We start from the raw sequence: 26,343 nt of genomic DNA on the forward strand, positions 1-26,343 counted from the left end.
ACACACAGATAATTCTCCTATATATAGATTCCACAAGGAATCAGTCAGCATTTTCTTTCTAAATCAGTACATAAAATGGCTGAAAAAATCGACCTCTCCCTCCATTACAAAACCTGGTCCAATTGATCCTCTAATACTAAATAATCTTACTTTAATTTTAGAAATTGTTTATCCAAGGTAATGTTGAGCAAGAAAATGCGAACTTTGTAGACGTTTGTTTTGTAGATTTTGACTTTTAGTTGGACATGCACGCAGATAACAGCCTTTTTTTTTAATAAAAGACTAGCCTGGGTGCTCGGCGTTGTTTGGGTGTTTGGATGTGTGTTGAGCAAAAAAAAAAAAAAATAAAATAAAATAAAAGTGGTTGCAGGCAGGCAGGCTCGAACCTATGAATGTGGAGAGAGGTGTTAAAATGGGGAGGGAATCAAAATAACAGTAGGCAACCAGGGTATAAAAAAAGTGGTAGTAGGAAGGCAGGCTCAAACCTGTGCCGCAAAGGCGAAAAAGAAAGTGAAAGAAAATCTGACGTCTTAGCCGATGTCTCCATGACATTACCGGAAGTCAAAAGCGTTGAAATTACCCAAAATCAACCCAATGGTGACGATGGCTTGCTAAAATGTCGGTGAAAAAAATCGACCTCTCCTTGTAAAAAACAACCGAGTTTAGGGTGAAAGAATTAATGTTTTTGGCCAATTTTTTGATATTTGTCGTCCGAGACACCAAGCTTACAAATGAATCCAGTCTTGTTAGAATTCGTTGATTTATATTATAGAAGAAAGCAGTTAGTCAGCTTGAAATTCAACTTCCTTCCTCACAGGTGGGGGTTAGAAAGGCCAGTACATGAGAGATAGTGCATCCTGGCTCTCACGATTCCATGATTGGCTCACCTCAACATGAATTGGCCAAATGGTTGTCTGAGATCCTTGAACCTGTACTAAAAAACTTTTCAGATAATTGTATTGTGGATTCTTTCCGTTTCGCTGTTACAATGCGGAAACGTGATTGTAATTCACAAACTAACTTCCTATGTTCGTTCGATATCACTAACTTGTTCACAAATGTGCCCCTTGGGGAGACTATTAAAATATGTGCTGACATGATTTATCGGAGCACATTAACCCCTCCCACTTTTCCTTAGAATATTTTCCATGAACTAATGGAATTAGCCACCAAGTCGGTTTGCTTTAGCTTTAATGATGTAATGTATCAGCAGGTCGACGGGGTGGCTATGGGCAGTCCTTTGGGTCCTATCTTAGCCAATATTTTCTTAGGCTTTCAGGAGTCATTTCTCTTCACTTGGGTCTCTAGACCTTTCCGTTATTGGCGGTATGTGGATGACACTTTTGTCATCTTCAAATCTTGCGATGAAGTAAGCGATTTTTTCCTGAATTTAAATAGTCTCCATTCTGCACTTAAATTCACTATAAAGGAAGAGCAAAATGACTCTTTACCCTTTTGGACGTCCTTGTAGAAAGGACAGAGAACCGGTTTAGTACAACTGTATACAGAAAACCAACATTTACAGACCTGTATATAAGTTGGGATTCTTTTACTCCTACCAGGAGAAAAATCAGTTTGATCAAGACTCTGATCCACCATGCCCTCATGATTTGCTCGACTATTAAACTTGATAATGAATTGAAGAAGATAGCTGATATTCTTGCGAAAAATAGTTTCCCTGAGGGTGTAATTTCTAAGCATGTTTGCCAAGCTCTTGTTAAATTTAATACCAACCCTTTCTTTGGTCCGGCTAAGTGTTCAGTTTATCTGAAATTCCCTTATATTGGTTCTATCAGTAAAGGGTTTGTTGATAAAATTACCTCGGTTGTATCTCACTGCTTCTATGTGGTGCAGCCTCGTGTGGTGTTCGGCACTAAAACTGCCTTCCCAGCTTTTAAAAAAGATACGCTTCCCACACTGAAAAAAAGTTTAGTTGTATATCAATTTAAATATCAGTGTGATGCTGACTATGTGGCTCGTACGTTTCAATGGCTGGGAGTCAGATTGGCACAGCATGTCCCTGTGTGTTTTCGAAAGCCCAGGGGGTCTAGAATAAACACATTGTTGAACACATCCGGGCGTTCACAGAACACTTCCGGGCATTTACGGAGCACATCGTGGCGCTCACCTATTCATGAGTCATCAATTGGTGTGCACTTGTATGACAATAAAGCATGTGGTGAAGCGTATTCGGATGACTATTTTCGCATTGTACACAAGGCCCGTTCCAAACAACATCTCAATATTTTGGAGGCTGTAACTGTACTAATGCGCAAACCATCGCTCTGTAGGCAAAAGGAGCTGTCACATAAATTAGACCTGTTTAAAGAGCTCTGATTTACCAGGAGGAAAAAAATGCCTACATTGCGTCATTATTTCTTGTTTCTGCACTTATTTGCAGGCATGTAACATTTTTTTTTTTAATTTTGTCCCAGGTTCTGAAATATGGATGATATATCACAGGTTATTCATTCATTCAATTCACCATTCATTCATGTAGTTTTATAATTTTTTTTCACCCCTCTCTCTGCCTCCATTTTTCAATTGTGTAATTGTTTTATTTTAATCGCTTCCGACGTGATCTCTTGACAAGGGTCGGACGAAAGGTACTTCGAGGTTCTTTTTTTATTTTAGTCAAATAGTCTTTTGACTATTTTTAGTGTCTATTTTTTCTCCCTGCATCGATCTTCCCCCAAATTCTAATGACTCCACTTATCTTTTTTTAAAAACTGTAATAAATTTTGTACCACAAAAAACCTTTATATATATATATATATATAATATAATATAATATAAAGCTGAATGTGTGTGTGTGTGTGTGTCTGCTCACGAATAACAAAAAAAAACAAAACAAGTGAAGCATGCATGGTTCCCCATGAGTGCACAGTGAACGAGGCATAAAAAAATGACTAAGTTCAGCATTGCCCCCCCCCTACCCATTTATCCCCAAAAGTCCTCAGGGAACGTCAAATTCTGGTGAAAATGAACAAACGGTGCAGTTTTAGGCATTAACATATGTAAATTTGAGTTCTGCACCATGCAAAAAAAGAAATGATTAAGTCCATCATTTGCACCCCCTCCTATTTAGCCTTAAGAATTTAACATATTTAAATTTGAGTTCAGCACCATGTAAAACTACTAAATAGACATACACAGAAAATTTTGGACAAATATGGTAAAATAGTCCCAAAAATGGACTGTTTTTATTAGCCCTATAAGAGCCCCTGGGGCACACCCAAGAGTTATCGCAAAGTATAGAAAAACAAAATTATATAGAAATCAGTTAGTTACAACTTTTCAGAAAGTTTTATAAAAATCCAAGGCATCAGGTTTTTTTTTTATAAGCATAAAGTGTCAATTTTAGCCATTTTAATCTGAATGGCACCCTTGGGGGTGGATGGGTGGTGGCGGGGGGCAACCGGAGTTTTCCCAGAAAATCCGTTCTGTTACTTTCTTACTCATATGTTTAATGTTTGTGCAAAATTTAAAAAAATTCCAAGGCCTAGTAATTGAGAAAAGTGCGGATAGACAAATGGATGAACGGACAAGGGTGAATTTACAGGTCCACCCTCCTTTGGTCGGGGAACCCCAAAACAACTCTATCGCTAAATAGAGATTTAAAAAGAATCGGGATCAGTAATTGTTTTGAAATTGGAAATTTAGAACAAAATCAACAATTACATGGTTCTGGCCATTAATTGGCCATAATGATTGATATGCCGCTAAACAAAATAACCCAATTCTTTATTATTAATCATCCGTTGTTTTCTATGAAGAATTGTAAACTAAAAATATCAAGTTTTACTTAAATTTTAATAGAATTATTTTTTTAATCATATAAAATTAGGCTAAAACACACACACATACATATATGTATATGTAACAAATAAATGACAAAAATCTATATTCCAAATTTCATGATGCTGACCATCTTATAATTTATTCCTTTACGTATATTGACATTCACAATTCTTGACAGCACCTGTTTTGTAGCGCAAAATCACTCATTTAATTATTATATCAATCAATGAATCTATTCTTCCCTTAACTCCTCAGAAAAAATAGCAACTATCAATCCATTAAAAGAAAATAAAGTGCATTTGGGCATGATTACAAAATCCAAAATTTGGAAAAGAAGCTGGAATTACCTTTTATTTTTTCTATTATTACGCCATTATGTAATTTATTTGTTATATGCTCTGTAATTACATTGAGCTTCATAAATTAAGGATTGGCATAAATAAAAGGTGAAATATAATTAAAAATAAAAAAACAAACATATTTCCACAGAAATATATATAAATATATATATATAAATATATATATATATATATATATATATATATATATATATATATATATATATATATATGAACAAATGATTAATAAGACATGTTAAAAGACATCTTGAAAAAGAGTTAAAAACATATTTAATTTTATAAAAGGAAGCACAAGATAAGTGGATAGTCCTTAATCCGCGGAGTTTCGAAGAAATACTTTCCTTCTCATCAGAGGGCAGGAATTAGCAAAATGCAGGATCGGATTTTGCATATAAAAGTATTTAATGAAACTACAAGTAAGTCACAGATCTTACTTGGTTAAAAAAAAAAAAGGGGTGAGGTAAGGGGAATAGGAGGTAAAAGAAAAATGATAAAAAGATTTCACATGAATGGATAGTCCGGTGAAGGGTAAAAAATCCAAGAATGGTAAAATCCAAAACGGTCGAATTTAAAATATAAAAATAATAAAAATAAAATAATAAAAATAAAAAAATCGAATTATATATATATATATATATATATATATATATATATATATATATATATATATATATATATACTATCAAGGAGACCTGACGTTACCCAGGATTGAATAATGATCAACAATTGTTTCACATTCTCATACTTTTATTGTCTTCAAAATCGGTGAAATTGATTAATTTTCTTCTCTAGTCGGAGACCCATCGCGGTGTACCAGAAAGAAGATTCACATGCCTTCTCATAGCGACTTAGTCCATAATACATTTTAGTCTACATTGCACTGTAGAGAACCTATTGTTAATTTTATAAAATTATTTTTATATATAATGGCTTGAATTAAAGTTTAAAATACAGTTGAGAACATTGCCAAGGCTGCTGCAAATAAGGTGGACTTCCTCTACCGTACTAGAAAATTGCGCACACCAGAGAGCGTCCTATATATTTACAAAGCCACAATTCGTTCATAAATGAAATATTGTTGTCACTGGGCCAGTGCATTGACCACTAGTCTCTCCTTCTTAAACAGGGTCCAAAAAAAGAGTCTCAAATCTAATCTGTCAATCAAACTCCAATCTCTATCCCATCGTCGCAATGTTGAATCCCTGTGCTTGTTTTACAAGTACTTTAATGAAATGTACTCTGATTAACTCATAGCACTTGTATCCTCATTGACATACATACTCTTGACTAATACAGCAAGCAGCAAAATCCCACCCCTTCACTGTTGAATTCCCTAGATGCTGGAAAGCCTTCTATTCTAATAGTGTCTTTCTTTGGACTGATGAACTTTGGAATTTCCTCCCTATTTCCTGCTTCCCTGACTGTACTAACCTGCAGAAGTTTTAATATAACATGAACAGACATCTTGCTGCTCAATTCCACGCAATCCCCTGTTAGACATGATCTTAAATAGTAGCTCCTTACGTTTCAAGTGGCAGTATGCCTTGTTTGGGACGAAAAAGAGTAAAAAATAAATAAATGATTTGCGCAAAACAAATGACCTTTCTTAAAACATTGTGCATATGCATTGAAAATTCTATAAGATTTTTGACAAAATTTTAGTTCTGGAATTTTTAACCAATATTTGCTTTCTCAAAATTTCCTTAAATTCATCTTCATTTGACAAAGGATTATTATTTTTTTTTTTTTTTGAAGTAGCAAGACGAACTCAAGAACTCTTTTTCCATATACTTTGTTCCACCAGCTGTGGAGAAATCTGTCTAAAGAGTAAAGATCTCTGACTTATATAGTAATCAACTCTAAGTTAGCATTACAGGGTGGAACAATAAAAGTGTCATCCTAAAGAAAAAAACACTACAGCTTTATTTTAAAACTTTTATTGAAAAAAAATCAATATAAGTAACTTGATTAAGTAGTAGAGCTGACATCTATTCAAGGTAGCCGCCTTCAGCCTTAATCACCACCTCGAAATGGGGCCAGAACTGGGAGCATGCTTTTTCCACAAAAGCTGGCGGGTCCTCGGTGAATACTCGGCAGTTGGCAGTGGTCAGGCTGGCTTTGGTGTGGTGGGATGTCATGTTGGTGATGTTCTTGATGTGTGACCAAACGAAGTAGTCGAGCGGGTTCAGGGTGAGGGAGGAGGGGGCAGTGAGAGAAGGTACAATTTATTACCCTCCTTCTGAAACCAGGCTGAATCTCTTTGGACTTGTGGACTGGCCCCGAATCCTGCTGCGACGCTCAGGTTCTGCCAGCGACCACCTGATTGCACCAGGAGATCAGCACACTTTTCAGCACATCCAGGTACACTTTGGTGTTGACTTTCAAGCCGACTTCAAAGATGTGAGGTGGAATGATGTGGCCCTCACTTGAAACCACACCAAAGACGATAACCATGGCTGGAAACTTTGTTTTCATCACTCTGCACACGTCCCTGTTATTTGTAGCAATCTAGCGATGCATTTTGATGGTGCTGGCAATGGTCCTGTTGTCATAACTTGGATCAGTAAAGAGCATGGGTTGTAGAGTGGTGCATCTCCGATCTGACTTGTGTCAGTTTCAGGTATGATAGAACCATGTTGTCTTTTCTATTATTCCACTCTGTAGATTGGCTTCATATGGGGAGGTAAAGTTAGTTCTCTAGTCTCGACCCCAGTTTCCCCACCTAATTCTTATTAATTAACCTTTTGCAATTCAGTATTTATTATTTTGGGTTATGAGGCTAGATCTAATTAGTCTTTCCACTCCATTTACTGCAGTTTGTATTTCACTTAAACCTGACTTGGGCAGGTCTCAGCATGAGTTTGTTCCTCTGTGAGACCCACGTGCTCCCCCGCCGACAACATCGCTGACCCCAACATTGTTTGCCACAGATTTCTTTTCCTGCATCTTCTCTACGGGTCGTGTCATCATCTCTCACATTTACGACTGGTCAGGGGTGGTGTGCGCACGGGTTTACAAGTATAAAATAAAAATTAAATAAAACACTATATAAAACACAGACTCCGCTACTTTTTGCAAATGTTAATTGTACCCTGATTATGTGTGTTACACCATCAACTCTTTACATGCTAAAGTTTCCATCTCCATATACTGTCGAAGCTACATTCGTCAGTCAGTTGATCAATCCATTTCCCCATCTTCTTCGAGCCATGATCTGCCTTTACTAAGCCAAACTTGTAACTGTCGTCAATTGCGTCCCACTCGCAACTGTCCTCAACTGGACTGTTGTAAAACGTTGACTATTGTAAAATTCCCAACCGTCATAAAATTCATTGCCACCGACATTTCCATAATTAACTCTAAACACATATTTGTATTATTTTGTTTTTGTTACTGTTCAACACCACACCATGAGTCACAACCTTAGCTTTCTTTTTTGTTTACTCTGGTGAACAACTTCCTCTCCATTGTTCTGTCAATAAACCTATTTCCTTTTTCTTTTTGTTTATATATATTTTTGTCTCTTTCTCCTTTGCTTCCCAAACACTTAGAGGGGAACTCGATATTTCACTGTGATTTTTTAATAGTTAAATTATTCTGTTTATATTCCATACAAGGCAATACTAGGACACGGTTCCTACTAGTGTATATATATATATATATATATATATATATATATATATATATATATATATATATATATATATATATAAACACTAGACTAGAATACAGCTATTCTCTTTTTAACCTAGTACTTTTCTAATAGGCTGACTTGAGTTGTCCATTAGGAAATAATATGACTCCCAAAGCACACTGTTATTTGTTTTTACCCATAATTGTGGATATATAGGTAGTTTTCTGCGTGAATGCACAAAATCCCTAATAACAGATTAATAAATACAAAAGTCACAGAATAAAAAAACAACGAAAAGGTTTATTTCGTATTAAGAAGGACTATGTCCGAAGCGAAAGAAAAGAAAAAGGAACACAAAGTTCTTGAGTGTTTTAGTGTCTGGAAGCAGAAAACTTGAAGTGTCTCCAGGCTGTGGAAGTCTTCAGTGGGGTAGTCACAGCCTGGGATGATTCAGTGGACAGAGAGCGAGAGGAGAGAGGTTTGTGTTCTGTGGTGGTCGAGGCTCCTCTGGTGGCTGCTGGATCGTTCCAGACAGAAGTAAATAGTCCATTAAGGGACACATAGGATTAATGCGCCCTTGTATTTGGCTGGTCAGTGTGTGGCCGAATCAGTTAGCAAGGCATTAATCCATGAGAAAATAGTCTGTTATGGTAACTGCTACAGAGATGATGAGTGAAATTGAACTTTGTTTAGCTGATTCTATAGTCACATGATTTGTGATCAGTTTCATTATTTTTCCATCTAAAACTATTTGATACTAGAAGATATACCCGGCGTTGGCCGGTAGTAAACTTAACATTAAATTACTTAAAAATAAAAAGATGAAGTAAAAAAAAAAAAAAACGGAAAAAAACTGAGGCACGTGTATGCGAGTATTATGCTTTATTCTAAACAGTTCACTTCTTGTAAGTAAAAAAAAAATACTCGAGCTGAGATCAAAACTAAAACCTAAAGAAAATGACTAAGGTATGATAACCATTAGGCCAGCTTGGCACGATTTTAAAAAGTGTCTTCAAACCTACTTATTCTTAACATAAGAAAGCTGTCATGTGAATAATTCATGTATGCACAGTCGTGAAACAGTTAACAAACAGATAAAAATCCAATGACCCCCCCCCCAATACCAATTTTACAATTTTGATCCCTTAGCATCTCTTTTTCCGGTCGAAAACCAATTGAAAAGTTTTCCACATGTCTGAATACTCTATATATTAAATTTCAAGTCTGTAGATAAAAAATTCGTTGAGTATATAAGTTGAGAGTTGTCTTTACACGCACACAATCTCACTTTTATAGATATATATAGATTTATGTTTTTTAGAAATATGTAAGTGTTTAAGAAGGCTGTCAGCAATGTAAATACGGCATAATCACGTTGACGCACCGGTTCTCATCAGATCATCAAAGTTAAGCAACGTTAAGCTTGGTTAGTACCAGATGGGTGACCATTTGGAAATTCTAGGTGCTATATGTGCTCTCTGCTTATCTCGGCATTTGTTTCCAGTCGTCCTGTACATATGCTTCACTTGCCACTGGTATTTAACACTGGTCGACTCAGGAGAGGTGTGGTTGGAGATTGCGCACCCCTGCCACAAAAATTTCATGCACAGGCATCCCTTCGTGGGTAGCCATAGTCTGTCAAAGACTGAAGGAGCCTGTTTTGTTTGTTTGTTTGTTTGTTTGTTTGTGTGTTTGTTAGCAATCTAGAATACTGGGATGTTGAAGTGACGTTGACATATGAACAGATAAACGAACGAAGGTTATAAGTTATAAATTTGTATATATATATTTATTTTTCAAAATCATTCACATATAAATCAGTAAATATGGACTTAATCTCTATATAAATAAAATGAACTCATTTTTCTCGTGTGAGTTTGACCTTAATAGGATTAAAAATCAGGAGATTTCATGCAGATATGATATGCACAAACTGTAGCACATTATCTGAGGTGTGCTATAGGCCAATTACCTTTACACTTGCTCGATAATCGTCCATTCCTATATTTGTTCTGGTGAGAGTCCACTGCCAAAATCGGTTAGATTTAATGGAAGTTGTAAAATCTTTTCTCTCTATTAAATTCCTCCTTTTCCCGCTCCCCATTTACACTGCTGTGTGATCGTTCACGAGGAACTTTTACGGATGCCCACCATTTACGGGTTTGTTAGTGTTAAATATAATCGGGATATTAATTTATTTATTGCGGACTATTATTCTCATCTTTATTAGCTGTTGCTTCATGACGTTTCGGCCAACTATTTCTCTGGCCTTCGTCAGGTGGTAACCGCGACAGATAGGAACTTCGAATCTCCTAACTGCATTCTCAGCAATCACTGCCATCCGTAGTTGTTGTCGTCTCACCAAGTTTTGGCCAAGTAAGCCTCTGTTCTCAAAGGTCAATAGAGGAATAGTTGGCCAAAACGTCGTGAAGCAACAACTAATAAAGATGAGAATAATAGTCCACAATAAATAAATTAATATAAATAATACTCATCTCAATAATGAATTCCAATTAAAACAATATGTATAATCGGGATAGTAAAATTTTAATCATTTCGAGAGATAATTATCCTTTTCAAAAAGAAATAAACCAAAAGTGTGCCGTGAAAACGAAACAAGGTATACTAATTTAGAATTTTTTGTAGTATAATGCTGTATGTTTTGTTTTGTATTTTGTTTCGTTTTATTTTTTTTTTAGTAAAAAGCCACAGCATTTTGCTGAAACATTTGAAACTAACGACCTTCCGTGAAGATTTTGAGTTGAAGAAACTCCTTTATAGCATTGTTTGTTCTCTCAGTAAAGACCCTGCCGTGTTACCTGTAAGTATCTGCCAAGAATATCTATATATTTAGTACTTTTTATTCAGGACAACTGCGTGTTACCCCTTTATTAAAAGGAATGTGCCTATCATACCCTAGGAGCTGGGAACTTTCACCTAGACGTGGCATGCGCGAGTCTCACTGTTTATCTCTTTCATAATTTCAATATAAACTACTAGCGGAGATGGGGGGGGGGGCGCCCGGCTTTGCCCGGGCGTAAAATCGTGGCCTTCGGGTCCTTTACGATAATTTCCTCGGCAATTTGGAACGATGCACCGTGAAGGCATTTTTATAAAAAAAGAAATATTACACTGACTTCAAGACGTTACGATATCTACCGGTGACTACCGGTGTCAAGCAACCAAATATCAAGGGACTATCCGTGATGACGTCAGCAGATTAAATTATTTTTGCCCACCGGCCATCTTGTCTTTTAAGACGGTCTTGGTAAAATACACTTAAATATGATATTTTAGTTTGTCCAGATTTCGTATATGTTATTATAATCGTGATTTCAAAAGTAAAAAAAAAAGTATTTGGGTGCCATCAGTTAAAATTGAAACCCTAACTGTAGCATTCAAAGCTGGTGACGTTACCCCTGTACCAACATGACACGCATATGAACCGATTAAAAATTAAATATTAAAAATAAATAAAGATTAATGTACAAGATGTATAACGATTTTTTTTTTTTTTTTTTTGACCCCCTTTTTGACCTCTTAAAAACTATTTTAACCAACTAAAGATTCATAAAAGAACAGTCTGTAAAAAATCCAACATTTGAGGCCCCTAGTGCCGCTCTGCGACTTTTTGTTTCGGAGGAGATAGAGTTTGAAAATATGAAGACGGACAGACAAACATATAGCCTTTTATATATTAGATTTAAGAGTTGATGTTTAGCATTTAAATAGGAATTAAATAAAATAAATGGAACAGCATAGTAATAATTAATGCTTTTTTGTTTGGTTTAAAAACAAATGTTTCAATGTTGTAATTAAATACCTTACTTCTCTAAGACACATGTAATATTTAATCTTATCATTAAACATAAAAGTAAAACATGACCCACGTTTGTTTTGAATTCAATTTAAAAAAAAAAAATTGTGAGAGGGGGGGGCTATAAATACTACAATAAGTAAGAGTTTTTATTTATTTTTATTTTGCAAACTTTACATATCTACATTTCCTTTCCTTTTTTTTTCTTCTCCAAATTCTTTTTTCATTCCGTATAATAAACTTTCTGGCAGTTTTTTCAGAAACATCCATTCGTCTCTGAGGAATTGTTTAGTAATTTTGCGCTATTAAAAGAAACATGTGCAGGACGTATTATCAGAAAAATCCAGGCGTCTGCATAAAAACTAATAAAAAATTATGAGTGTGAATGAATTCCATCTTCTGTTTTTGGGAATGATGCCTAATGGTATACACATGTGCACGCACACACACACACGCGCGCGCGCGTGTGTGAATGCTGGTGTCATGAGTTTGATCCTAACCCATGCTGAGGATGGCTGAAAGCTAGAAACATGCATGTTTATGGGTATACATTTTATGCACATAATAATAATAATAATATATATCTTTCTGGCTTCTCGGATACGCTGAATTCAAATGGCGCGTGTTAGTATCAGGGTTGGATCAAATACTGACTTTTAACAATTGAAATACAAATACAAATACTTTCGTTAAGGTTACCAGAAATACAAATACAAATACAAATACTTTTATTCCTAACTCTAAAAATACAAATACAAATACAAATACAAATACTAACGCTAAAAATACAAATACAAATACAAATACTTTTATTCCTCAATCTAAAAATACAAATAAAAATACAATAACTGATTTAAACAATCTGAAAATATGCGAAGAAAAGAAGAAAAAAGAAGAAATATTTCCTTCCAAATTTGACATCTACATTACACTCTATATCATGTCCTCATTGCATTTTATCATCATTAGAGCTCTGAAAGTTTCCGGGCCAAGTTTGGCTCGCTCTGGGGTATAAAAATTACCAGCCTTGCTGAAAACTCTTTCAGATGGTGCCGATGTTGCACAGCACCCTAGAATATTTCTGGCGAAAGGCTTCAAAATCTTGAAGCTCTTGTTTTCCCGCCAGTACCTCAGTGGGTTGACGTCAAAAGCCAGAACACATTCTTCTAAGTAGGAATCGAGTTCTGCCTTTACCGCTGTAGTGTCGCTTATTGATGGACTTACATTTAGCTTCCCAGCTGGTGGCATGTAGGCAAAAAGACGAGGGCGTTTTGCATTCATGTCAGCCTCGTCTTGATTTGTGTTCACGGTCATGAAAAACTTCCTCTCTTGAACTGTGTTCTTCAAAGACAACTGAGTTGACTGCGAAATATTTTTATTTTTCATTTTTTCACATGACAGCCATGACAGCTTAAACCTGGAGTCCATGACAGCTGCAGCAATGACATCAGTCCTATCAAGAAACGGATGCAATCTCTTTTTGATAGAAGAGCCAAGTTTAAGCAGTAGGTTGGTTTACTTTCCATAAATAGTTTGAGGCTGTGTTCAAGGCCAAATACAACTGGTGCAACGCAAGAAAGTGTCACCATGTTTTCTCCTTCCACTTGCGACATTGCCTCTTGGAATGGGTCCAAAATTTGCACCACTTCTTTTAGCATTGCTATTTCCACTACGTTCAATTCTCGTATGTTCTTGCACGATCCTAGGAGACAAATAGCTGAGTTGACGCCATTGACATCTTTGAGAACTGACTTAAGCATAGTCAGTAGAGAGTTCCATCTAGTAGCATTAGCAGCCTGCAGTGAAATCCCAATATTTTCCAAGAACGGTGCTGCCACAGTAGATCGCCGTATTGCAGCTACAATACTACAGCACTTGTGTATCACAGTTGCAATTGCGCTGCATCTGACACTGGGATCATTGAAGGCATTTCGTATGCAGATTTGTTGTGTGTGTGCAAAGCAACTGGACCGATCCGGTGGAAGAAGGGCAAGGACTTCATTCAGATCAAGTTCTTCTTCCAAAATATCAAGTTCTTCTTCCAAAATATCAATGTTATCTATGTCTCCATTTTCCTTGATACTTTCATTTTTCACTTCATTTCCATATAATCCTGGTAGACATATATCAAATGCTCTCACCATAGACGAAGCATTGTCTGCAACCACTTTCCTCACTTTGCCACGAATTCCAAATTTAGTCACTACATCCTCATATGCTGTAGCAATGTGTCTATTAATCCAAGATAGTTAGAAAATCTATAATTATTGACTTTTAATTAAACTTTTGGGACTACTCAGGAAAAAGTATATGAATACTTAAAAATATTCATTTTAAATACAACTTTAAATAGCTATAGTTATAAGTTTTCAAATTTCTATAAATTGAAAATAAATTAATTCAATTAATTTCAAAACACTACTTTTAAAGAATTTCAAACGAAAAATACAAGAATTGATTATTTCAGAGGAAATATACTCAGTGACCTAATTGGCAGGGACAAGGCGCCAGCACTAAAAAATGTCCCCAAAATGGTTTCATACTCAACTGTGAACTCTTTGAAAGGGTCCATATAGACTGTAAGTAAGTAACTGTGAAACCGGATTAAACATTTAGGTGTGAGATTCGCTTAGTGCGAGAGGGTGTAAATCCATGAATGGGAGTGGGAGGTCAAAAGTTTTTTTTTTAAATCTACAAGTTTAGACATCCAAACAACTGTTTAAATTACTTTATTATAACTTTTTCTTTAATAATCCATATTTAATAAATATTTATATAAAATTATCCGAAAAAGGCCAAATTTGAAGCATAAATTTGAAAAAAAAACAAACAAAAATTTTGAAAGCCAAACTGCTTCAAAAAAAGCCAAATTCGCGAAATTTCGCCTTAAAAAAGCCAAGCTGGTAACCCTGAATTGAAGCTACTTGACTCACAGACTTATCGTCACTCAACTAGCAGCAGCGTGTGTGACTGGAAGTGGACAGGGCTGGTAGACTGGTACACGTACGCAACATGTATGTGAACAGGGTTGGATCAAATACTGACTTTTAACAATTGAAATGCAAATACTTTCGTTTAGGTTACCAGAAATACAAATGCAAATACAAATACTTTTACTCCTAAGTCTAAAAATACAAATACAAATACAAATACTTTTACTCCTAAGTCTAAAAATACAAATACAAATACAAATACATTTATTCCTAAATCTAAAAATACAAATACAAATACAATTACATAAATATTGTATTTAAATACAATTGAAATACAAATACAATTGTATTTGATCCAACCCTAGTTAGTATACGAATATTATAATAGCAATGAGAAAAACAAAACAAAACAAAAAAAAAACACATCCTAAGACTAACCAAGATAGAGAAGAATTAATTATAATAAGGCTAATCCTTGCTAATAATAATAGAGGTTGGCATATACATGCTTACGACCAACCACAGACGCACAGACAAACATATGCAAATCATTCTTTGTTAAAAAAACAAACAAACTCAATTATCTTCAAGATAAACTTTGGAAAATTTACCGCATAAATTTTAATTTTATAAATAAGTACAACTAAATGTCGAAGTTAATTGAAGAATGAAATAACTATATACAAGTGAGAATTATATATAATGTGCGAATAAGTATTAAAAACGAAGTGTAAATATACGACTATATACAGGGTAACCCCCCCCCCAAAAAAAAACAAACAAAAACAAAAGCTAAATGGAGGCCATCTAGAACATATGCTGTAGAACGGAGAGAAAAAAAGGCCAAAGACCCTAGTGTTTTGATGTGATGTTTTGAATATAATAAACTAGTTATGACCAAAGTTTCATTTCATTCGGACAAAACATTAAGAAATGGGGCCTAATTAGAGTTGGGGCCCGTTTTTTTTGGGTCACCCTGTACGAGTAGAATAAGAAATTAAAAATTAAATTAACTATCGAAATATTCTAGGGTGAACTAAATAATAAAATATCTAAAAGTATTTAAACAAAATCGCTTCGAAAAGCAAAAGGGACGAAATAGGTAGAAATGGTAGAAACTCTGGGGCTAAGACGAACAAATGAGAAAAGGAAAAAAATTCTAGGATATATATATATATATATATATATATATAAAAACATTGTGAGAAATTTATGCTGATCAACCAACGTTTCTACATTCTTCATATCATCCAAATTTTAGAGTCCTGACGATGCATATATAATTAAAAAAATAATTTAAAAAAAAAGTATTTGGGTGCCATCAGTTAAAATTGAAACCCTAACTGTAGCATTCAAAGCTGGTGACGTTACCCCTGTACCAACGTGACACGCATATGAACCAATTAAAAATTAAATATTAAAAATAAACTAAGATTAATGTACAAGATGTATAACGATCTTTTTTTTATTTTGACTCCCTTTTTGACCTCTTAAAAACTATTTTAACCAACTAAAGATCCATAAAAGAACAGTCTGTAAAAAATCCAACATTTGAGGCCTCTAGTGACGCTCTGCGACTTTTTGTTTCGGAGGAGATAGAGTTTGAAAATATGAAGACGGACAGACAAACATATAGCCCTTTATATATTAGATTTAAAAGTTGATGCAGTTATATTAGATTTAAAAGTTGATTCTGCGGAATGTAGAAACTTTAGTGGATCTGCGTAGACTCCTCACAATGTTTATATAATTCTATTTATTTATAGGCTCTACACGCGTATTGATTACTTTTGACAAAATATTGGTTTTTATTTCATACTAGCGAGGGGTACCCAGCATTGCCCGGGTGTTTTTCGGGGTATGTGAAAAACCCCTGAAAATGTGAAAAAAAAACAGGTGCCAATGAAAAAAAAAAAAAACGAAGCCTTCATGACGCACAGTTGGAAAATAGTAAAGTGTTTAAAAAAAAAACAGGTGCGCGTTTTTGATTGACGTGACGGCGATAGGTATTCAGCAGTTAGCATTTTGTGCGGGACAGTTTTGAATGTGGTGAATAAATCGGTTTGTTTGTTTTTAAAAACCCGCTCCCTGTTTATTAGGAGGAGCGAAATGAAAGCTACAGTCTGATATGACGAAGTCGACATTGAACAAACGTTACTTAGCTCTCTTGAGATAACTGCCTGTGATTAGAGTCGAGTTTCACTTTTTTTTATACCGAAAACCGAATGTAACGCGTGCCGATGCGGGAAATGTGGAATAATTAACGTTTGAAAGTCAATAAAATTAAATAGACAGGCGAGCTCCGTGGGTAACTCTGAGATATTACAATTTATAGATGATATAAAAAGTTTTAAGAAGTTGTGAACCGAGCAAGCGCTTCTCTGAAAGAAGCCTTTTGTGGACATTGAGGAAAAGCGTACATACATACATACATACATACATACATTTTCGCTTTTATATATATAGATTAGCAAAATACCTGAACTTGATTATATATATATATATATATGTATATGAATCAGTAAACATTGCCACTGATTTTTAACTAAATTTAAAATTCTTTTATAGCTCTTGTCGGAGGGTCATCTTCTGATGGCGCTATTTTCATTTGTACGCAACAACCCACTGACAACTACCAAGCAAGAATGGTCTGTGGCCGAATACGAAGAACTACAACTTCATGCCCTTTCGTGCTTGTGCATTTTGTGTCCACGTCTGCAGGAAGACTTCATGGCTTGCAAAGGAAACACTCGCATTCTTCTTTTCCTGGAGTGGTGTACACGCGAAGGTTGGTACAACTCAGTCACATTTACTTTCTTATAAAAAGTTCTGAGACAGAAAAATCATTTACCTCATTGTACTGTTAAAACAGTCGAATAATATTGTGCATTGTTGAAGCTGCTTTTAGAAAGTAAAGTTCACACTCAGTTTGGTGCTGTGTCCAGAATATGATATAGTTGAACATTGAACAGTCAATATATATATATATATATATATATATATATATATATATATATATATATATAGCATTATTTTTTTAAAACAATACTCTACTTATATATGCAAAAATTAAATTACAATGGTTTTAGATGCCCCTTCTATAACTCGGCAAAAACCTTTGCACCGAATGACTTAGATGGTGTGTTGATGAATTATTGAGATTAAATCGAATGGTCCAACAAAACCCTTAATCCGGCAAGATTTTGGAATCAAGACTGTCGAAAAATCACTTTTATATCTGTATAACGAGTATTTAATTATTAAAAAAAATTATTTTAGTTTAATATTATATTCAGTAACGTTTTTTCACAATGCGTTTAAGTCGATGTAACATCTGACCTTCTTCAGATGTATTTTATCGAACTCGGGAATCTACATGGAATTTTTAATGTAACCTTATATTTAATTCACGGGGGTAGCATGCTCTCGTTCCTTCACCCATAACTGGGTAGAAATCTAAAGTAATTTGCAACTTAAGTGTTGCTTGCACTGAGGATTGAATCTTCCACCTCCAGAAAAGTGTAACCTACAACTGAATTTTACTGAGGGCTTTATCCACTATGCCATGGATCCGTGCGGACAATTCAAATTTCATGAAAAAAAGAGCACTCGAAGATGAGGACAGTAGTCTGAAGAATCCAAATAATATGAATAATCAATCTTTATCTTAAAAATTCAGAAACAAAATTTCATTTGTTCCAACATTTCAATTTTTTTACTTTTTAGACGAATTCAAAGGCCATGGCAATAGTTTCTATGGTGAAAATAGTCGCGGCACTAAAAATGCCCAAAAGCGACTCTGTCTGCGCTTATTGTTCAACGTCGTGGCCACCGAAAATCAACTCATCATACGAGATTTGGTTGACCAAGGAGCAATTATGCTTATAATCAGTAAGAAACATTTCCTTTTTTGCCTTTTTATTTTAATTAAGTGTGGGCTATATGCATCCTATTCTCGACAATTGCTGTTTGAAACTTAACTTTCCATTATTGGCACTACAGATGAAATGATAAAAATACAGGGTGGAACAATAAAAATGTCGCCCTAAAGAAAACAACACTACAGCTTTATTTTAAAACTTTTATTGAAAAAATCAATTCAGATAACTTGATTATGTAGTAGAACTGACATCTATTCAATGTAGCCGTTTTCAGCCTCAATCACCATCTCGATACAGGTCCAGAACTGGGAGAATGCTTTTTCCACAAGGGTCGGCGGGAGCTTGGTAAATACTCAGCAAATGATGGCGATCAGACTGGCTTTGGTGTTGTGGGAGGTCATGTTGGTGATGTTCTCGACTTATGACCAAATGAAGTAGTCCAGAGAGTTCAGGTCGGGGGAGGAGGGGTGCCAGTGATAGAAAAGTATAAAGTTGTAGCACTTCTCAAACGAAGCTTGGGTCTCTTTGTACTTATGGGCCAGCACCAAGTCCTGCTGCCACACCCAGGGTCTGTTATCGGCAACTTAATTGCACCAGGGGATCACCACACTCTTCAGCACATCCAGGTACACGGTCAAGCCAACTTCGAAGATGTGAGGTTGCATGTTGTGGCCCTCACTTGAAACCACACCAAAGACCATAATTGTAGCCGGAAACTTTGCTTTCATTATCTGGGCACGTCCCTTTTATTCATGGCAATCCAGCGATGGATTTTGAGGATGCTGTGCCATTGTCATAATTTAGATTGGTAGAGAGCATGAGTTGTACAGCGGTGCATCTCCGAGCTCGCTCGGTGAACATTGTGTCACTTTCAGAAATGATAGAAATTATAGAACTGGCCAACTAGTCTGCAACAACTGGTCTTCAACAAAAAAATAAAACCTGTTATCAGCAAACAGAAATCATGTCTTTTCTAGGGCGACAGTTTTAGCGTTCCATCCTATATATATATATATTTTAAATTATTAGTAAAACTAAAATCTACTCAAAAGGTAATGTGTATCATTTGTAATGAACATTGTGTAACCCTTCGAGGAATATACCTCTCCCCTCCTCTGTGTAAAGAACTTGTATACATCTCCATTCAGTATCTATATAAAGTCCCAAGCATCCCAGAACTGTAATACGTATAAATGTTTCCTCTCCCTCTCTCTCCCTCATCATCACTATCGTTATATTCGTTATATTTATTGTCTCAATATGAATGTCCCCGTCATATCTCTTTAATATGAAACCCCACTACCCAACAGTAGTAGTATGTGATTATTTTCTCTGACCCATAATATTTTGTGGCTTTTTTTTTTTTTTAATTTTTCAAGACATTTTGACCTCATCAATCCGGTATACAGCGTGGAATTGTGCCATTGAGAATGAAATGCGATCCAACATGCTTCTAATCATCTCTCATATATGTGAAAGAAATGAACACCACAAGGTCAGTCGACACGTTTGCACTTGTTTTCAGTTGAATTCAACGAAGAAAACTCTTACATTTTAAGCTTTCTACTAATTGTAATTTTCTTGTCTTGGTTTGGCGAGAGAGAACGAGGAGAAGGCTGTATGATAAACACAAACAAAATAATGAATTCAAAAGCATAAATTCACAAAAGAGATTTTGATATGAAAGTTTACATAGACAAGAAAACAGAATGTTTAAAATGGAAGTTTATATAGATAAAAAAAAAAAAACAGAATATTTAAAATGGAAGTTTACATAGACAAAAAAAAAACAAGAATGTTTAAAATGGAAGTTTACATAAATAAGAAAACAGAATGTTTAAAATGGAAGTTTACATAGACAAGAAAACAGAATGTTTAAAATGGAAGTTTACATAGACAAGAAAACAATGTTTAAAATGGAAGTTTATATAGACAAAGAAAAAATAGAATGTTTAAAATGGAAGTTTACATAGACAGAAAAAAAAACAGAATGTTTAAAATGGAAGTTTAAATAGACAACAAAAAAAAAAAACAATGTTTAAAATGGAAGTTTGCATAGACAAGAAAACAAAATATTCAAAATGGAAGTTTTATATAGATAGGAAAACAAAGAATGTTTGTTCACATGCTTACAGAACAAGGGGTTCACTAGCTGAGATATTGAAGATGCCTGATCGTAAATTGTCCCCGGGTCTGAAAAATCGCAATCAAAACTTTCCACTCAATTACACAAATTATATTTCATTATAAGTTATTAATAAGAGTCAATGTTCATTTGTAATAATCGAAATAATACGATGAAAGAACACTACCTAAGAACACTGCTAGGCACATAAAGTACCGTAGGAGGAAAAGAATGACCCCCCCCTGAGTTCTTTGCTGTTACGACCATCGCGGAAGTGACTTATGTTTAAATTAAGGCTAGACAATCGAAAGGAGAGGATGACTTTAAAAAATATCGGTTAAAAAAGCGATTCCCCCTATAGAAAAGTGCCCAGTTGAAGGTGAAGATATTAATGTTTTTAGCAAAGTTTTCGATATGAGTCGTCTGTAAGGTCGAACTTTAAAACGATACTGATCTTAGTAAAATCCGTCCCCTAGGCAGACATGTAAACATACATACATGCATTTATATATTGGTAACTAAAAGTTTTCGATCCAAACCGATTAAAAAGCTTGCCCTATCTCTGAATACCCTTTATGTAAAATTTCAAATGTTTAGACCACAAATTGTCTGAATAATTTGGTAGAGACCGCAGAGGTCAATATTTTTTTAAAATTTGGCCCCTATTAAAACCCCTAAACATTTGTTTTGGGTTCAAATCAAGTTATTAAGTTAGATCCATGTCCAAGGAACTTATATCTAAAATTTCAATTGTTTATACCCAAAATTATCGGAGGAGTTTGGTAGAGTTCTCAAAGGTGAATCGTTGAACTTTGACCCCTTAACAGTCAAATTCCTGGCCGAAAACAGATCACAAAGATTTTCCCAAATCTCAGTACCCTGTATATCAAATTTCGAGTCTGTAGACTAAATATTGACAGAGTTATTGCGTAGGGAACTGTACACACACAGACACACAGATACACAAACACACAGACACACACACACAGATACACAGACACGTTCACTTATATATATATATATATATATATATATAGATAGATAGATAGATAGATAGATATAGATATAGTATGGCCCGAAAGTAATGACCTATTTTTAAACTTGAATAACTTTAAAAATAAGTCACTACTTCTGGGCTACCCTGTATATATATATATATATATATATATATATATATATATATATATATATATATATAGACCTTCCCCTCAAAAAAAAGATATGATACCTAAGTGAATATCACTGAGATAACCTTCGTGAATTTTACATTAAAAGATAATACAATAGAAGTAATAGTATAGCCTCAGCTTCAGGCAGACACCAAATATTCTTTAATAATAGATGATTACATTAATCCAGCTTATTTTTTCAGTTGCATACAAGGGGTGTTCTAAAAGTAATGCCTCCTATTTTTTATTTCATCTGAATCGATCAGAAATAATTGCAAATTATATTGTTATGATGACATGACCTTAAAGTTTCATCTCTCTTTCACAGATAATGACGGTGTGAGACTCTAAGAAAGCAACCCCTGTCATGGACGTGCATCAGAAGCAGAGATGCGTCATTGAATTTCGAGCAAAAGTGCGTTGAGAATGGTGGTGACTATGTAGAAAAATAAATTCTGGAACACAGAAGGTTGATCGTTTTAATGGTACCACTCTCGTCTTCATAGTTCTTCAATTTTTTGAGTTAGGAAAAAAATTTGTGGGCTTTACTTTTGGAACCACCCCTGTACATAAAAGCTATTTATTAAAACCTAATTTGGTAATTTGTTCCAAAAATATATTGTTCTATTAGAAAATAAATCTAATTGTGTTTTTTGTTTTTTTTTGTTTGTTTTTTTTTAAATCTTTCTCATGGCAATTTTTCTTTTAGGAAATTTTTGGATTTTCAGGTGTGAAAATGTTGACACATTTCCTGAAGCCAGACTCAAAGGTGATTAACACTGGGCAAGGTTTCCACACTCTCCTTATGGCTACCCTCGATTGCCTTTGGTAAGTGTTATAGTATGATGGTGATCTACCCTATTTCTTAAAATATGGACTCTTCCAGACACTATATATAGAAGAGATTACAACAACAGCAGCCTAAAAGCAATCCTTTTATTTTCTATATATTATTTTGCTGGTTCCTGCCTTAGTTAGTTCGTATGTTACACTCTGAAAAAAAAGGCCACATACAATTTTTGAAAGGCCAAACTACTTTAAAAAAAGGACAAATTCACGAAATTTGACCTGCAAAAAAACAAAAACAAAACAATCTGGCAAACATGGACAAAAATATGAGAGTGATCTCCCTTTGATTTAGCCTGGTTTGTAAGTGGTTTTGATGTGCAGCAGTTATTCACTGAAGAAAGAAGTCAGCGAAACGTTTCGTAAAATAAGGAAACTGTAACAGAGCTGCTGATGCTGCATTAGTGATAGAAGCCAAGCTGGTTGCACAGCAGAGATAAAAAAGGACGCGCATGTTTAGAGAAGCAGATATCTGAGACGTATTCGAGATGTAGAGGATTCGAGACACGTGGTGTGGTTTCAAATGAGGGCCACATCATTCCATCTCACATCATCACATGTACCTGGATTTGCTGAAGTGTGGTAATCTCCTGTTGCAATCAGGTAGTCGCAGACAGCAGGACTCGGTGCTGGCCCACAAGTCCAAAGAGACTCAGGCTTGGCTTCAGAAGGAGTGCTACGACTTATAGCCCCTTCCTTCCCCGACCTGAACCCGCTGGACTACTTCGTTTGGTCATATGTCGAGAACATCACCAACATGACCTCCCACAACACCAAAGCCAGCCTGATCGCCACCATCCACTGAATATTCACCAAGTATTCACCAAGCACAGAAATTAGGAACCCGGGATTTTTGGAAAATCTACAACAGCGTAGTAAATAATGGACAGTCAACTATTCCCCCACTATCAAACAATCATGAGGTTGCTTGCACGGCAACTGACAAGGCTAATCTGCTTGCCAGTCGGTTTGCCTCACACTCCACACTGAACTCGGTACACCACTCACTCCCTGATTTTCCTCTGCGAACAGACGCCACACTAGACGATTTGAAAATCACCCCTTCTCAGGTACATGCTATTATAAAAAACCTAGACACCTCAAAAGCATGTGGACCAGATCTCATCCCGGCTGTGCTATTAAAAAAAATGCTCTGCCGAGGTTGCTCCAGTTCTCTCCAAACTTTACAATAAATGCCTTAACGAATCTTGCTTTCCCGACTGCTGGAAAACCGCCTCTGTCTTCAAGAATTCTGGTGAAAGAACTGACCCACTAAATTATCGCCCCATTAGCCTCCTCCCGCTTTTCGCCAAAATATTTGAGTCCTTAGTTAATCAAGCCCTAGTCCAGCACCTAACAGCTGCTAAACTTCTGACTGACAAACAATATGGATTCAGGCAAGCCCGTTCAACAGCAGATATCTTAACTGTAGTTTCTGAACGTATATACCGTTCATTGGACAAAACAGGGGAGGGTAGAGCGGTAGCCCTTGATATATCTAAGGCTTTTGACAGGGTATGGCACGATGGTCTTCTAAGGAAAATTAGATCATATGGAATCACTGGAAGAATTCATAATGTAATTAAATCCTTCTTAAGTAAGAGAAAAATCCAAGTTGTCTTTGACGGTCGTACATCTAAACAATATGACATAAATGCGGGAGTACCTCAGGGGTCTATCTTTGAACCTCTATTATTCCTGATATTTATAAATGACCTCCCTGATACAATTGTTTCAGAGATGGGTATATTTGCTGATGACACCACCCTCTATAACAGGCATGAGGGGAAAACAAATGAACACATATCCAAGGAAATGGCGGAAACACTAGAGGATGACCTCCAATCTGTTGTGGAATGGGGACAAAAATGGATGGTCACATTCAATGCTGCTAAGACTAAGCTTGTTTCCTTCAATAACTACAAGAAACCTTCTCTACCACTAATAGCAATGGCCAAGAACACATTGCCTAAAAGTACTTCTTTTAAACTCCTCGGCCTAACGTTTACAGGGAATATGAACTGGAATAGATACATTGAGAGCATTGTCAAGGCTGCTGCCAGGAAGGTTGGCTCCCTCTACTGTGCTAGAAAACTACTTACGCCTGACAGTATCCTATACCTCTATCAGGTCACCATTCGCCCATGTATGGAGTACTGTTGTCACATCTGGGCTGGTGCATCTGTTGCTTGTCTCTCGCTCCTGGACAGGGTTCAAAAGAGAGTCACCAACCTGATAGGTCCTGAACTGTCATCTAGGCTTCAGCCTCTGTCCCATCGACGAGATGTTGCATCCCTCTGCCTATTCTACAAATACTTTAATGGTGAATGCTCTGACGAACTGCAAACACTTGTACCTCCCCGACGTAACTACCCCCGACAAACCCGACAAGCTACTAAGTGTCTCATCCTTTTACAGTAGAGATCCGTAGGTGCAAGAAAGCCTTTTACTCCAATAGTTTCTTCCTCAGAACTACGGGTCTTTGGAACTCCCTTCCGGGATTCTGCTTTCCCAACTGCACTGATATGCAGAAGTTCAAGTGTAATGTTAACAAACATCTTTCTACTCATCTCCCTTCATAATGACCCTGCTAATTAAGCCCCTGATAGTAGCCCCCTGCTTTAAAGTGGCACTGTGCCTTGTTTGGGGTGAAAATTGAACTTAACAAAAAAAAAAAAAAAAGCTGCTGCCGGCGCTTGTGGAAAAAATATGCTCCCAGTTCCAGACCTATATTGAGGTGGTGACTGAGGCTGAGGGCGACTACATTAAATAGATGTCAGCTCTACTACATAATCAAGTTACCTGAATTGATTTTTTCAATAAAAGTTTTAACATAAAGCTGTAGTGCTGTTTTCTTTGGGGTTACACTTTTATTGTTCTACCCTGTACACATGGCTCGCAAGCAACAAGGAAAGACATGTTCATGTATTTATCTTTCATCGTTAAAACAGTAACATTAATATCCAATTAACATTATATGTCGGTGTGGTTCTTGGCAATACCAACGCCAGGGACCATGGCACAGCGTCACTCTTTTATGTGATTCACGCTTTTCTTATTTTCTGTTTTTCTATTCACACGTGTCAAATCTGAACTCATCAGACAAGTTGTTTAGATTATCCTTGAACTGTTCACAGCCTTAATACATGACAGTCTTTGAAGGTCAATCTCAAATCACATTTATAAAACTCACTATGTCTGTCTGTCTGTCTCAATTTTTTTTCAAACTGTATCTCCTCTGGGACGAGAGGTCGCAGTGTGGCGCGAGGCGACTCAAATATTGCATTTTTTTGTGGACTGTTTTTTTATGGGTCTTCACCTGATTAAAATAGTTGCTAAGGGGTAAAAATTAAAAGAAATGTGAACTTTGTAAGCATAAGTCTACTTAAACTGCTCTTCTATGCATGCACAAATATATATATATATTCACATGTTTATTTTATTATTTTACTTTTAGCAATTCTTATCTAACTTAAAATTGCTGATTCGGTAATGTCTCATGCTGGAGTGCTTTAAATTCTGTTTTCGGTTTCAGTTTCAATTCTAGCTGATGGTACTCAAGTCATATAGATATATATATTTTTAATTTTTGAAATCACAACTATATATTAGGTACAATATAATAATAAACAGCTAATTGACTCTATAATAATAAATACAAAATCTGTATGAATTAAAATATCATATTTAAGCATATTTTATGACTAGGCAACACTGGGCGACCTCTGCTAGTATTTCATAATCTTTGATACATTCTAAAACTAGCATGGGTGCCCGG

General features: G+C 35.6%; 1 protein-coding gene across 1 annotated transcript in view; it reads left to right on the forward strand.

Annotated features, from left to right (window-relative positions):
- LOC145247455 (cilia- and flagella-associated protein 69-like) overlaps positions 1 to 26,343 on the forward strand; it is a 114,060-nt gene that overhangs the window by 47,271 nt on the left and 40,446 nt on the right. Inside the window, exons 10-14 of the mRNA XM_080109238.1 lie at positions 10,494 to 10,615; positions 17,113 to 17,332; positions 18,271 to 18,435; positions 19,805 to 19,920; positions 22,429 to 22,547. Coding sequence (XP_079965364.1) covers positions 10,494 to 10,615; positions 17,113 to 17,332; positions 18,271 to 18,435; positions 19,805 to 19,920; positions 22,429 to 22,547 — 742 coding nt within the window. The remainder of the gene's footprint in view (positions 1 to 10,493; positions 10,616 to 17,112; positions 17,333 to 18,270; positions 18,436 to 19,804; positions 19,921 to 22,428; positions 22,548 to 26,343) is intronic.

This window comes from Euprymna scolopes, chromosome 25 (genome assembly GCF_053919585.1).
Source record: "Euprymna scolopes isolate OS-2025 chromosome 25, ASM5391958v1, whole genome shotgun sequence".
NCBI classification, from domain to species: domain Eukaryota; kingdom Metazoa; phylum Mollusca; class Cephalopoda; order Sepiida; family Sepiolidae; genus Euprymna; species Euprymna scolopes.